We start from the raw sequence: 12585 nt of genomic DNA, 5'->3' as shown, positions 1-12585 counted from the left end.
ATATTCAATTGCTGAATCCATCCATTTTATGGGAAAATTTCACACGCGCGCAAATTAAAGTATACAAATTTAATATAAATGTAATAAATAAATATATATATTTTATTGATTTTATTATTAAGATTGTTATTTTTTGTAATTGCAAATGTAAGATTGTATCGGCAAAATTAAAATTTATATAATCAGGAATAATAATCATTACTGCGCAGCTAGTGTTATTATCGTAATAATATTTTTCGAATTATTGTGATATAATTATTATAATTAAAATTATAATATATATTTATTACCTAATATAATCACCATTTATTATAAAATGTTATTATAATAAATATATTCACAAAATTTACACTAATGATTACTTGTAAGTACTATTTGCATCAAATAAATATTCAGTTATTCTTAATGAATAAAATTATGATTATTAACATTTTTTTATTGACTCTTAACATTTACTAAACAGAATATATTATTTCTGTGATGATAGATGCTCATAATATAAACTAAATACACATAAAAAAAGAAGAATAATAATAAACAAGTTGTATAATTAAGAATAAATTATCATTTATTATAACTCCGTTTTATATAAAATTATATATATATTATATATATATATTAATATAATATAATCGATATAATATATTAATATATGTATTAAAATATTGTTAATAAAGTAGAAAAGAAGAAATATATAAAATAACAAAATATGAAAATATAATTGTTATATGATCACATTTGTTTTTTATATTTATTATACGCAATAATAATAATATAATTATCTCACATTGCATAAAATGCCACTTGTCTGCATTATATAAATTTTTACGAGAAATATAAATAAACTACTTTTTTCGTAATACTCAAAATAAATTTAAATACAAATATAAAAAAATATAAATACATATAGAAAAACTTTTATTAAATAAAACAGTTTTATTATATTATTTTTTTTAACGCTAATATCTAAAAAAAAGATCTAATCAAAGTAAAATAATTTTCAAAAGGATTAGTTATTACATACATCAAAGCAGATTATTATTAATTCTCATATTCTTCTACGTTACGTATTCTTTCTATCAAACCTCGCATTATGTTACCAGGTACTTTTTGATGCTTCCTTATTAGATCTCTAAGAGTATTAGCAACCTAAAATTGTTTTGAAATTATACTGTTTGGAAAATGTTTGGAATATGTGTTTTATCTCCTCGTAATCATTTACCTTTAGCTGCAACTCTTCGGGTGTAAGATTCCCATCGTATGGAATGGGTTTGCCCACATAAGTCACCAATTTTACCGGAAAACCACCATAGATTGGTGCAAAAGGAAATTTTGTTTTGGCGTATATCTTCAACCATATTCTTCTTCCCCAACTTACCGTTCTAAATGCTTCTCTAACATTTCTCGTAAATACAGGAATTATATTCTATACAAAAAATAAATATTACAAAATAAAAACTAAGTAAAATAATAGAAAATTTCACGAGAAAGCATACCACTTTTGCGTCCAAAGCAACTTTTGCAAAGCCCATTCTCTTCTTCCACATAAGTTCATAATAGGAATCTCCAAACTGAGCTTCGTATACTCCACCCGGGGAAATAGCGAGCATATTTCCCTCTTTTAAAATAGCGGAACATGTTTGAATTGTACCAGGTATAATTTTCGCAACATCAGCAATTACAGACCAACCAGGAATCTTGAAAAGAAATCGATCCCCTACCGTACAGATTAGTTTGGAATTGTATAGAAATATTTTAGATATAAAATAATACATATCGATCGGGATAGCTCCATGGTAATATATAAATAATACTGGTTTGTCCTGCGGAATATTCTCTAAGCCCTGAATTTCATATCCTATTAAAGAATTTTATATCTTTATAAATCTTTTATACTAAAACATTTATATGTAAAATCAATATGAAAATGTAATTTCAGTGTGCACAATTCTTATGGTTATCAAACGTACCATGCCAAATCCAACCATGTCCATCCCAGACAGCTGCCATCATATGTAGAGCTGCATCTCGCCAAGCAGTACCATAGGCATTTCTTAATCTAGCTCTGAAAAAAAAAAAGATTTCACATAACTTCTATTAACTGACAAATTATGAACATAAAACTTTTTTTTCCTTTTGATTCTGCCAAAGAGAAGATTTTAGTTAATATTAATGGTAAATGTACACATAACTTTCATTGCTTCTAAAAGTAAATTAACTTTGTAGCAATTATTGACTCGGTACAAACGAGAGTTAATATTAAATCGATCAATAAAAGTAAAACTTGTGATTGATAAGTTATATTTCTTTCAAACCTGTGTAACTTGTAGATGTATATTATTAAGGTATTTAAGTACAGCAGCAGCACAATTACAAGCGGAAGTAAAAATGTTATGAGGAGTGGCATTAACAGCCATGATAGCCATAATGTAAAGTCCAAATCAATGTATTCAACTGTAAATAATACAAAGTACATTCTTCAAAAATTGTTAAAGATGACAAATGCACAAATGTATCACTTTAATTTCCTTGATACAAAAAATTACTTTGGATGGGATACTTGTACAAATACAAATAAGCACTATATATTTAAACATGCAAATAAATGTATTATGTAAAGATAAAGACAATTGTGTTACATAGCATTTCTAAACAGTATGTTTCTAATGACGACATGTATTGAAATTTATATTAATGCAATATTTTTACCTATAATATCCTCCATCGCTGGCCACAAATCATACACGAATGAAAACATCTTTAGATTAATCTAAAAAAAACGCAGGATACACACAAAGATAATTCAGGACAAAATCTTTATATTTCTGTAGGAGATTTTTATATCTCTGTAAAAGATCTTTATATCTCTGTCCACATTGCGATTCCAACCAACATTACTATGTCTCGCATATATAAATATTAAGCAGAATTACTATTCATTTCTTTTTTCAGACTCTCTCCATTGGAATCGTTACTTAACATTTTTTTTTATAATATTATGCGCGGTAATCGGTAATTAATTGGCGTCAATTCAAATAGCCCTGAGGTTTTATAGAATGACGCGACGTCATTAACTTTGTTTTCGCAGGATACATTATAAAACTGTCATTTGAAATTAGCTAAGTCATTATACGTGCCGTATTGATGACCCAACTCCAAAAATTCATCCCGCTAACGAATACTGGTGTGTAACGAATCTGACAAAGACCCAATATTCGGCCGTCAGTTTACAATCACACGTGTATAGTGTGTACACAGTATTATATATATATATATATATATATATATATATATATATATCATTCGCAGGTAGAAAATCTGGTCGCGTTCAACAAAACATTCATTTCAGAACTGTTGGAAGTTTCTTGAGATTGGATTATATTGGAATAATCCTCTAGATTTAAAAATATAAAGGCACTAATTCACGTTAACGCTCATTTTTAGCGTTAAAAAAAGTAATTAACTTAAAGATTTGTTTTCTGTTTCTAGACTGTTCTTGCGCTAAAACTTTCTACCTCGCTTTTGTTAAACTTCAAATATATATATCTATTTCATTTTAAATACTACGAGTATACATTACTTCAGCTATAAAAAAAAAACAGATCAAAAATTAATGCAGACTAATATAATTTGAACAGTCAGTTTTGATCACTCTAATGTAATCTATTTTAATACTGAGCGTCAATCGATATAAAAAAAAAAACACCTTAAGCCTGGATCCTCATGCAGACACCAGTGCTTTGACACAGATGCTGATTGGTGAAAAATGAGTAGCGGGGATAAAACGGCGAGTGAATTTTTATTATTTACTCCCATTATCCGTTTTTTTATCAATCAGCGTTCAGTGTCAAAGCGCCGGTGTCTGCATGAGGATCCAGGCTTAGATTTATTTATATTGCGTTCGCATTTCCTGATATTTGTTAAGTATAGTTTTTATTTTAATTTATCTGTAATTCCCTATTTTTAATTTTTGTGTTTTTCACCTTCTTTATTGTATCTGAGTTTTGATAATAGTGTTTAGAATAAAGTGATAAATTTTACACCAAATTTATTCCTAAAATGCTCCAAGATCATTTTAAAAACATACTAAAAATTATTCTAAAAACATTCCGAAAAGTTATGTTTAAGTATATTTAAATTTTTATATTTCGTATTTATTTTATTATTCACGAGAAAGTAATTGTATTGTTTATATAAAAAATAATATCTATGATTAAAAAATTTGCCATATGATATGTAAAAAAGGTGATTTTACACTAATATTTTGTCACAATTTTTTTTTTTTAATGACTTTTGATTGGCTATAAAATAGTAAAATCTTTAAATCTTCTAAAAATGATTGAAATTCAATTCAAATCAAATTGAAATTCAAAAAATGTTCTATTTTGTAACCAATCAACGGGTTCAAAACATTTGTCGACAAATGAAATAGTATCCTCAAGATGTATATATATCTTTTTATCCATCGCTCATTACTCTTACACTTTTAGCATCAAAATAGATGATCTGAGCCATGTTCAAACGGCCGTGACAGCTAAGAATGACTTGTTATTTCAGAATTTATTTTATTGCTACGTGACAGATCAAACAAATGTCTCAGTTTCCCGTATATTTTACAAGTTTCAGGATCACGAAATTATTATGAGAAGTTTTAAGAGAAAACTAACAATAAGAAATAAACCTACGTATCGCAATGAAATTATGTCATTTCTCGCCTATGACATAAAACCGATGTAGCTGTTCGAGAGCAGTTTTAAGATTTCTTTTATATTTCTTACAATCATTTTGATTTATGACATTAGAAACAAAAAAAGGATAAACATTCTTACAAAATACATTAAAGTAGAAGTATTTTTTGATAAAATAATGTTTGTAGTTAATAGAACAAATCTATAAAATATACTAAAAATTTTTTTGCTTCAATAATTAACAAATAATAAAATATTTAAAATTAAATGGTAATTTTTCTTAATTAAACACAATTCTTTTTAGATATATAGTTATTTATTAATTATCAAAGAAAAGAAAGTTTCTAAGTATATTTTACAAGCTTATCAATTGTAAACGTTATTTTATCAAAAAATTTTCTATTTCATTTCTATTTTAATATATTTTGCAAAAATGTTTGTTATGTCTCTCTTCTGATAATCATAGTGAATCTTAAATTTATTTATAGAATTTATATTTGTTTTTTTTACATATCTAAATTCATGTTAATTTAAATATAATTTAAATCTAAAAAAATGTTAAAAATTAATAACGATTTTAAAAATTTATAATTCATTACGTACATTAAAATATTACAAGATTAAAAAATAAATTTAATTTCCACAGATTTATTATAATTCTCAAAATTACAAGTTTCAGGTATAATTTGTACAATCAATCAATATTATAGTCAATAAAAATAATTTCAAACTTATTAATGAAATTTTTAAAGTCAATATTTCCTTGACAGTTAATATATTTTATAATATTGTATTTTATAATATCACAATAACATTAATAAGCATCAATGATTTGTTTACTCAATAAAAAGATTTTTTAATAATAATTTATAAATAATTGCATAAAATAAACATAATTTCAAATATATGCGACTCTAAAATGCTATATGCTCTCTCTTTCTTTCTCTCTCTCTCTCTCTCTTTCTCAAGCATACACACGCGCGCGCCCGCACAAATCATTTTATAACAATAATAGTATAAAAATTTATTATCCGAAACAAAATAATCAAATTGCTGAATATATTGTTTCATAATAGTCTTTCTTTTATTTTTTTCTTGGATTAATATTTTGTATGAACATTTTTTAAAGGAGTGTAATTCTATACTACAATCAGAAACAGTTTTCTAAATAAGTTTTTAATTAAATATTTTCATAATTAATATATGATAGACATTAATTTTTAGAGATGATAAAATAGTGAAAGATAAATACTGAAGAAAAAAGTAAAAGATAAATCTTATGTCTATCTTCTAATTTGTCAATATTTTTATCCATTTAAATTAATTCAAGAATATTTAAATCAATCGATAGAGTGAACATGCGTTTCTATAATATCAATACGCAGAACATAAATAAATTTAAAAAGATTGACTTATTGTTTTAGTGTTTAAGTCAGATCTAATAATCACAATACTTTTACATTCTTCACATTGATAATCTCAGCAAAACATATTTTTAATTATTTTATTTGTCTGATTAATATCATTAAATATCATGAAGCAAATATCATTAAAACTGAAAATACAAAAATTTTATCGTGTTGACTCATAGAAGCTACGCTCTCACAATGTGCACCATATATCACAAATACATACATATATATATATATATATATTTTATATATACATATATACATACATATATATATATATATACATATATATACATACATACATATATACATACACATATATATATATATATATATATATATATATACACACACATAATATATACATATATATACATATACATATATAGTTGGTCTGAGTTCATTTGCTGATTTCCACAGATCAATTATTCAAACTGTATAAATACTAGATTGATTTCACTCAAATTGTTTAATATACATTGTGGGACTATAAATAATGCACTTTGTTCTATAATAAAATATACAAAAAGTATGGAATATGTTAAGTTTACATGTAACATCTTGTGCTAAATTTGGTCTTTCTTCTTCGACCGTTTCTTTTTTTCTTAAAGATGACTCTGATGGATAAGTGCGTGCACTGGAAACTGTCTACCCCTTTGATACCTCTGACAACGACCCATACTCAAATCATGACATTCATATACGTTGGCGACTGCACTGTACAATGCAGAAAAGTTGTCTGAAGCAATAGAGTACGGAGCAGAGACATCAAAGGGTTCTTCCAACTATTCCATAGGATGATGACGTCCACCGCACATTCCACAAGATATCCCGCACCAATGTACAGCTTTAAGAGGAGGATATATCCACAAGCAAGGAACGATCAGTGACAACAAGGCCAAACCAAACCATCTGCGTCCACATCCTTCTTCTGTACTACAACTGCACAATTTGATATTTGTAATTTATTCGATTACAATATTCATAAATTATATTTTTAAAAAAATATAAATATTATCGGAACAATATTTAATAATAATAATAATAGATACTAACGTATAATTTAAAAAGTAGTGTTACATCCAAAAATATCTCCTAAAAAAAGACTGATCTAATGATTTTTAGACAATCTTTGTAACAATTTTAAAATGCAATAAATTCCTAAAAAAGTCAAACTTTTGTAATACAAAACAATGTAAAACAAATAGTTAAAAATAATATAAATAAATGTGTACATATATATATATATATATATATATATATAATAAATAAAATATCTTAACTTTTGAAATATGAATTTAAGATTTCAAAATAAATAAGTTTCTTTAATATTCATAAACTTTGTTTAAGAAATATTGAATTTTTAACTAGAATAATAAACAAAATACATAAGTAAATACATTACATAGATAAAGAAGAATTATTCAAACATATCAAATAATTACAGTTATCCAATGTTACTTTGCTATTCATGCTGTGAGGAAAAGATTTAAATCCGCTTTCATGTGATCATCAGATTATCATTTTGAGCAAAATTTATAATTTAAAAATTTATAATTTAAAATTTTCATATTCATTTTTAATAATAAAATAATTAAAACAATTATTAATTTACTAATTATATTTTTATAATAAAAATGTCATAGAATTTTATATTCAAAATGTTTAAATTGTCAATATCTCTTAAATGAAGCATTTACAAGCATATTTTTACAGGAATATACTTATTTATTTTTAAACCTTGAATTCATATTTTAATTTACGATAATTAACTCTAAAACACCGTGTGCGTGTCGTGTGCTTGCGTACATGTATACATACATGTACGTGTTATATATATATATATAAAATAAATAATAATATAATGAAAAAATAATTAAAAAATGAAATTGCCTGATAGTTAAAATATCATACTTACCTACAAGGATTTTGTGCAAAGTCACCTTCGGCATCACTCATGCAATGATATAACATACATTGGGCACATGACAAACAAGAAACTGTTGCAATTCCACGTCTAATTGGATCAGGAGCATATTCGCAGGAACCTTTTGGATTATGTTGCTCCGAATACAGTTCTTGACAATGCTTACAACGTAAACGCACATTACGTTTCACAGTATTTTTTGAAGGTTGTGATATTATTGTGTCTGGCTTTTTCAGAGAGCTTCTGTTATTAGAAGTATTGTGTCCATCTAATCTTTCGCCCTTGTGATCATCAATGATAGGATATAGATATTCATGATTAAGTGTTGTAAGTTGGACATAGGGATAATTATCTGATCCAATGTCCGTGGCAGGTGCCAAAGGATGTTGTGACGGTGGGGCTTTAATAGAACCACCAATATAGTGAATAGATCGGTGTGAATCAGGAAGCTCCGAATATTGGGAATAATTGGGCACTCGAATTCCATGAGGTGTATCTGAAGACGAACGTGGCTCAGGTGGTTCCACTGGCAAATTTAAAGTCTGTAAAGTTTATTAATTTTAATAAACATGTCCAAATAAGAAAATTTTTTTATTCAGTTTTCTCTTTTTTCATAATATTTTTCTTTCTATCGTGATTAATATTTACAATTAATATTCATCATTAAAATTAATAAAAATATTAATAGATAAAAGAATGGATCTTTTTACCATGAAAACATCTTCATCGCCAGCGTCTGGAATATTGGTGGTCAATGTTAAATCAGACAGACCTACCACATTAAAATATAAAATTTTGTAATAAAGTCAAATCAAAAATAGGAAACAAACAATAAAATATGACTTTAAGGCTAAGCTTACCATTTTTGTGCAATCCATAATAAATTGCAGCAAAATGATGAGAACGAATAAATTAATAGATATTGTAAAAAGATATTGTAAAAAGTCTTGTAATATAGAATTATTTTGTGATAATATGAATAATTTTGACATATTTTATAATTGCATAGCACATATGTTGTATAATTTATTTATATTTTAATAATTCTAACTAAAAAACAAGATAAAATATCCATAACTACATAAAATAGAAAAGAATATACCATGCCCTAGAGTATCATATTTATTTCATCACAGAATAATTCTAATATATACTATATAATAATAGTATTTATTTATTATTTACTTTTTTGCATTTTAGATCATATTGTTAATATTATAATTTGAACATTTAGTACTAATACATTGTGGACTTAATTCTCGAATGTTAACAATTATTTTTGTAAGCATTAAATTTTTTAGATTTGATTTTATCACAAAATGCTATACCTTCCAATAATTCTTCAACTGCTGTTCGAACACCTTTATCAAATGCTCTTGCATCAGCTGCTGTTTGAAATGTTAAACCAAACTTCTTTTCTCCTGTCCGCCAGTGATGAAAAGTTGGCATTACCTTATTATATTCAAAATCTTTTTTAATTGTACAACTAAGAACAACCTAAAAAGAGGGACATTTATTTTCTTACAAATCATATATAATGAATTCATAAATTGATATATTTGATGTTATATTTTGCATTAATATTGATTTAAGCTAAGTTAAATATAATTATTAAAATATTTAGATATTTTCTCTGAAATAATCTATTTAAATAATAAAATATTTATATTTATATAAATTGCAAGACTTACTGATTGATCGGTAATACGTTTCCCGTAAATAAGATATTCATGTTTTCTTTTGTTAGCACCAGGTGAGGAGATATTGGAAGATCCATGATTTTGAAGACCAACTCCTGCACTAGAGACAGTATACGTAGGATTGGTCGTAGTGGAAATAGTGGTTCCATTAGTATTGTTTGTTTGATGTACTCCTGAAGGAGTAACCCTACGTTTCACTGAGACATTTGCTAAGCCACCTCCACTCAAGGGAACCCAACCACCAGAACTATCATCTCTTGTCATTACCTGGGCATGGACCCTTACTAGATAATTACCACTGTAAAAAGCAAATATAATAATTACTTATATTATGCATATATCACATATGTACATATGTCAGAATCTTAAAATTAGATTCATAATAAACATGTATATTGTCAATAATAAAATGGAAAAGTAATAATGCATACAAGATTAAATGGCATATAAAAATATAAAAAAATATAAAAAAACATCATTATTTTTCCAATTATATTAATTTTTAAAAAAACTAATTTTGTTAAAAATAAAGTACAAACAAATTTATTTTATATTACTAACATGTATTGTTAAATCATTATCATAAAAATTATAGATAAATAGTTAAAACATTTGACATAATATATAATTATTTTTAAACAATTTTAGTAAGAAAAAATTATATCCAGTTTGAAAGAGCTTTAATAAAAAAAAAACATCTAAGTTCAACAATATTTTATAATAGTTTTCAATTGTAGTAGTGTTTAATCGATTCAAAATCAATAAAATTAAATGCGTCATGAATTCTAGTTCAATTAAAAATAAAGAAAAAAAATTAAAAACATATCAAACTCTTGATAGATTAATTTTGAAATAATGTTTATATAATTATATTTCTAGTATATCTTTCTTAAATATTAAACGTTTAAATACGATTATTTTCATTTGATTATCCTAATCCTAATATTCTAGAACATTATATCATCAAAAAGATTATACATTCTTAATTGCTTTTTATCAAGTGATCAAAACTCATCCCAGTCGTTACTGTATAATTTATTAACAGTAATAAACAATCCAAGTTAATAGTTAATATTATATATAATAATTGACATTAATTGATTGATTTTCTCCTGTGTATACAAGTACATGACTCATGACTCTTATGATGTTATTATAAACAAAAAATTTTTAATATATAATCACAAAATATATATTTTTAAATATTTTTATATAATTATTTTTTTAATCTTTATTATCTACAATAAGTTTTTAAAGTCAGAAACAATATGAAATTGTAATTTGTGTGTTTAAAAGTGTGAATTTAATTGGTTTATTGAAAAATATATGATTTTATTTTACTATTTGTGCGAATCTTGAGAACATCGCGCAGACGACCATTCAGCCAGATGTTACACACACTGACATCGATTTAATGAATGAACGACCGTTCATATACGACACAGGATAGCACACTATTGGAGGGTTAGAAGAAGAGAGACGAACAAGGGATATGAGAGTGGATAGGCAAATAGAAAAAGAAAGAAAGAGAACCAACGGAAGAACAAATAAGATGGGAAAAACAGATGTATGGCGAATTACAATATATCTCGAGACGCGCTCAGAGAGAAGAGGATTAACCGGGAAATTTATCGATGTTAGTTATCGATAATCCATAAGTAAAATCTAGAAGAAAAAAATGAAGTGACAGAGAGAGAAAGATAGAAAGAACGTGCAAAGAGAAAGAGGAAGAGAGGGGAAACTAAAATCATATAAACGAGATGAAAGTACGGGCCGAGTGATGCGTACTAAATGTTAGGGAGATGTATGCAATAATAACGAGAAAAAACGCATTTTGACAGAATGGAACGGTCCTGAAACAAATATGTAGCGCGAGAATAAAAAGCGTTCTTCGTGCATACTTACTCGTCTGAAGGCTCTGTCATGATTTGAAGTATCGAAGCCTTCACTCAAAGCCCACTCTCTCCCATATCTCACCATTTTCATCACATTGAAAAGACATTCGATCGTGTGATTCTACTCCACAGAGCTCTTTTAGACGAGCATCAACATTAATACAGCGCCCCAGTCCATCATTACTACCTCCTCCTCTTCTTTTTCTTCCTTCACCGCCGCCACTTCCACCACCACTTCCTCCTCCTCCTCCTCCTCTTCCTCCTTCTACTCCTTCTCCTCCTCCTCCTCCTCCTCCTCTTTCTCCTCCTCTTTCTCCTCCACCTCCTTCACTGCCACCACCACCTTCACTTTTACCTTCTCTCCTCTACTTCCTGCTCCTCTTCCTCCTCTTCCTCCTCTTTCTCCACCTTTACTTTGCTCTCCCCGTGCACAGTTATCGCCACACGCCCATCCACCTTTAATATCACACTTTATCACACCTGCTTCCTTAAGCTATTTCAATTTCATCGATCGCACGTTTTTTTTCGCTTGAACCCGATGACTTTCCAGAGGAAAAACTATCGAAAAACACTTTGCACTTTACCATGCAAGAAACGCACTCACGCCCATATTCATAATTCCGATCGCGCGATTATTGTAAGACAATTGAATTAATCGCCAATCATAATCCGAATGTGGCTAAGAAAAGGAACAGTGTTCGCGAATATTACACAAATACACTCATCCAACGAATCCGAAAATCGCATCTATGTAATATTATTGACTACTTCATGATAAAACCGCCGGCCTGAGCAACAGGATTCATTCATCAATATTACACACAATCCCGTGCAATCAAGCGCGCCACACGCGATCTTCTGACTGAACAGTATGGATAACACAGTCGATAACTAGTATTCTGATACAACCATAGATGTAGAATTCATAGATTGTTCGTAAATAATTATTACGTCTGTGGCTGC

At 27.2% G+C, this 12585-nt stretch overlaps 2 protein-coding genes across 4 annotated transcripts; both read right to left on the bottom strand.

Moving 5' to 3' along the window:
- Positions 1-718: 718 nt before the first annotated feature.
- On the bottom strand, positions 719-3261 carry LOC105426633 (DGAT1/2-independent enzyme synthesizing storage lipids). Its single transcript, XM_011637938.3, has 6 exons — positions 2710-3261; positions 2316-2454; positions 1971-2065; positions 1497-1858; positions 1223-1426; positions 719-1149 (listed from the first exon to the last, which is right to left on the bottom strand). The coding sequence occupies exons 1-6, from the start codon at positions 2756-2758 to the stop codon at positions 1042-1044; spliced, it is 957 nt and encodes a 318-aa protein (XP_011636240.2). The 5' UTR covers positions 2759-3261; the 3' UTR covers positions 719-1041.
- A 2059-nt stretch (positions 3262-5320) lies between these two features.
- Positions 5321-12509, bottom strand: Spred (Sprouty-related protein with EVH-1 domain). Of its 3 annotated transcripts, XR_967802.3 has the most exons (7): positions 11633-12509; positions 9719-10025; positions 9356-9524; positions 8738-8799; positions 8019-8569; positions 7157-7261; positions 6902-7042 (listed from the first exon to the last, which is right to left on the bottom strand). XR_967802.3 is itself a non-coding variant. In XM_011637940.3 (6 exons), the coding sequence occupies exons 1-6, from the start codon at positions 11650-11652 to the stop codon at positions 6886-6888; spliced, it is 1266 nt and encodes a 421-aa protein (XP_011636242.2). In that variant the 5' UTR covers positions 11653-12504; the 3' UTR covers positions 5321-6885. The 3 variants fall into 3 exon arrangements, 2 of the variants coding, with proteins under 2 accessions (XP_011636242.2, XP_011636243.2); XM_011637940.3 differs by lacking the exon at positions 7157-7261 and having other exon boundaries at positions 5321-7042; positions 11633-12504; XM_011637941.3 differs by lacking the exon at positions 7157-7261 and having other exon boundaries at positions 5321-7042; positions 8738-8763; positions 11633-12502.
- Between the last annotated feature and the right edge of the window lie 76 nt (positions 12510-12585).

This window comes from Pogonomyrmex barbatus, unplaced genomic scaffold, assembly GCF_055798465.1.
Source record: "Pogonomyrmex barbatus isolate J1 unplaced genomic scaffold, ASM5579846v1 scaffold10, whole genome shotgun sequence".
NCBI classification, from domain to species: Eukaryota; Metazoa; Arthropoda; class Insecta; order Hymenoptera; family Formicidae; genus Pogonomyrmex; species Pogonomyrmex barbatus.
The sequence above is the reverse complement of the archived record's forward strand: the minus strand, read 5'-3'. Positions and strand labels throughout refer to the sequence as shown.

Coding starts and splice junctions, on each gene's coding strand:
- LOC105426633 (XM_011637938.3), bottom strand. CDS start 2,758: ATGTTTTCATTCGTGTATGATTTGTGGCCAGCGATGGAGGATATTATA. Junction 2,455..2,709: donor AGCGATGGAGGATATTATAG/GTAAAAATATTG, acceptor TATTATTTACAG/TTGAATACATTGATTTGGAC. Junction 1,859..1,970: donor ACATGGTTGGATTTGGCATG/GTACGTTTGATA, acceptor ATTCTTTAATAG/GATATGAAATTCAGGGCTTA.
- Spred (XM_011637940.3), bottom strand. CDS start 11,652: ATGACAGAGCCTTCAGACGA. Junction 9,525..9,718: donor AACGTATTACCGATCAATCA/GTAAGTCTTGCA, acceptor CCCTCTTTTTAG/GTTGTTCTTAGTTGTACAAT. Junction 8,800..9,355: donor AGTTGAAGAATTATTGGAAG/GTATAGCATTTT, acceptor TTAATGTGGTAG/GTCTGTCTGATTTAACATTG.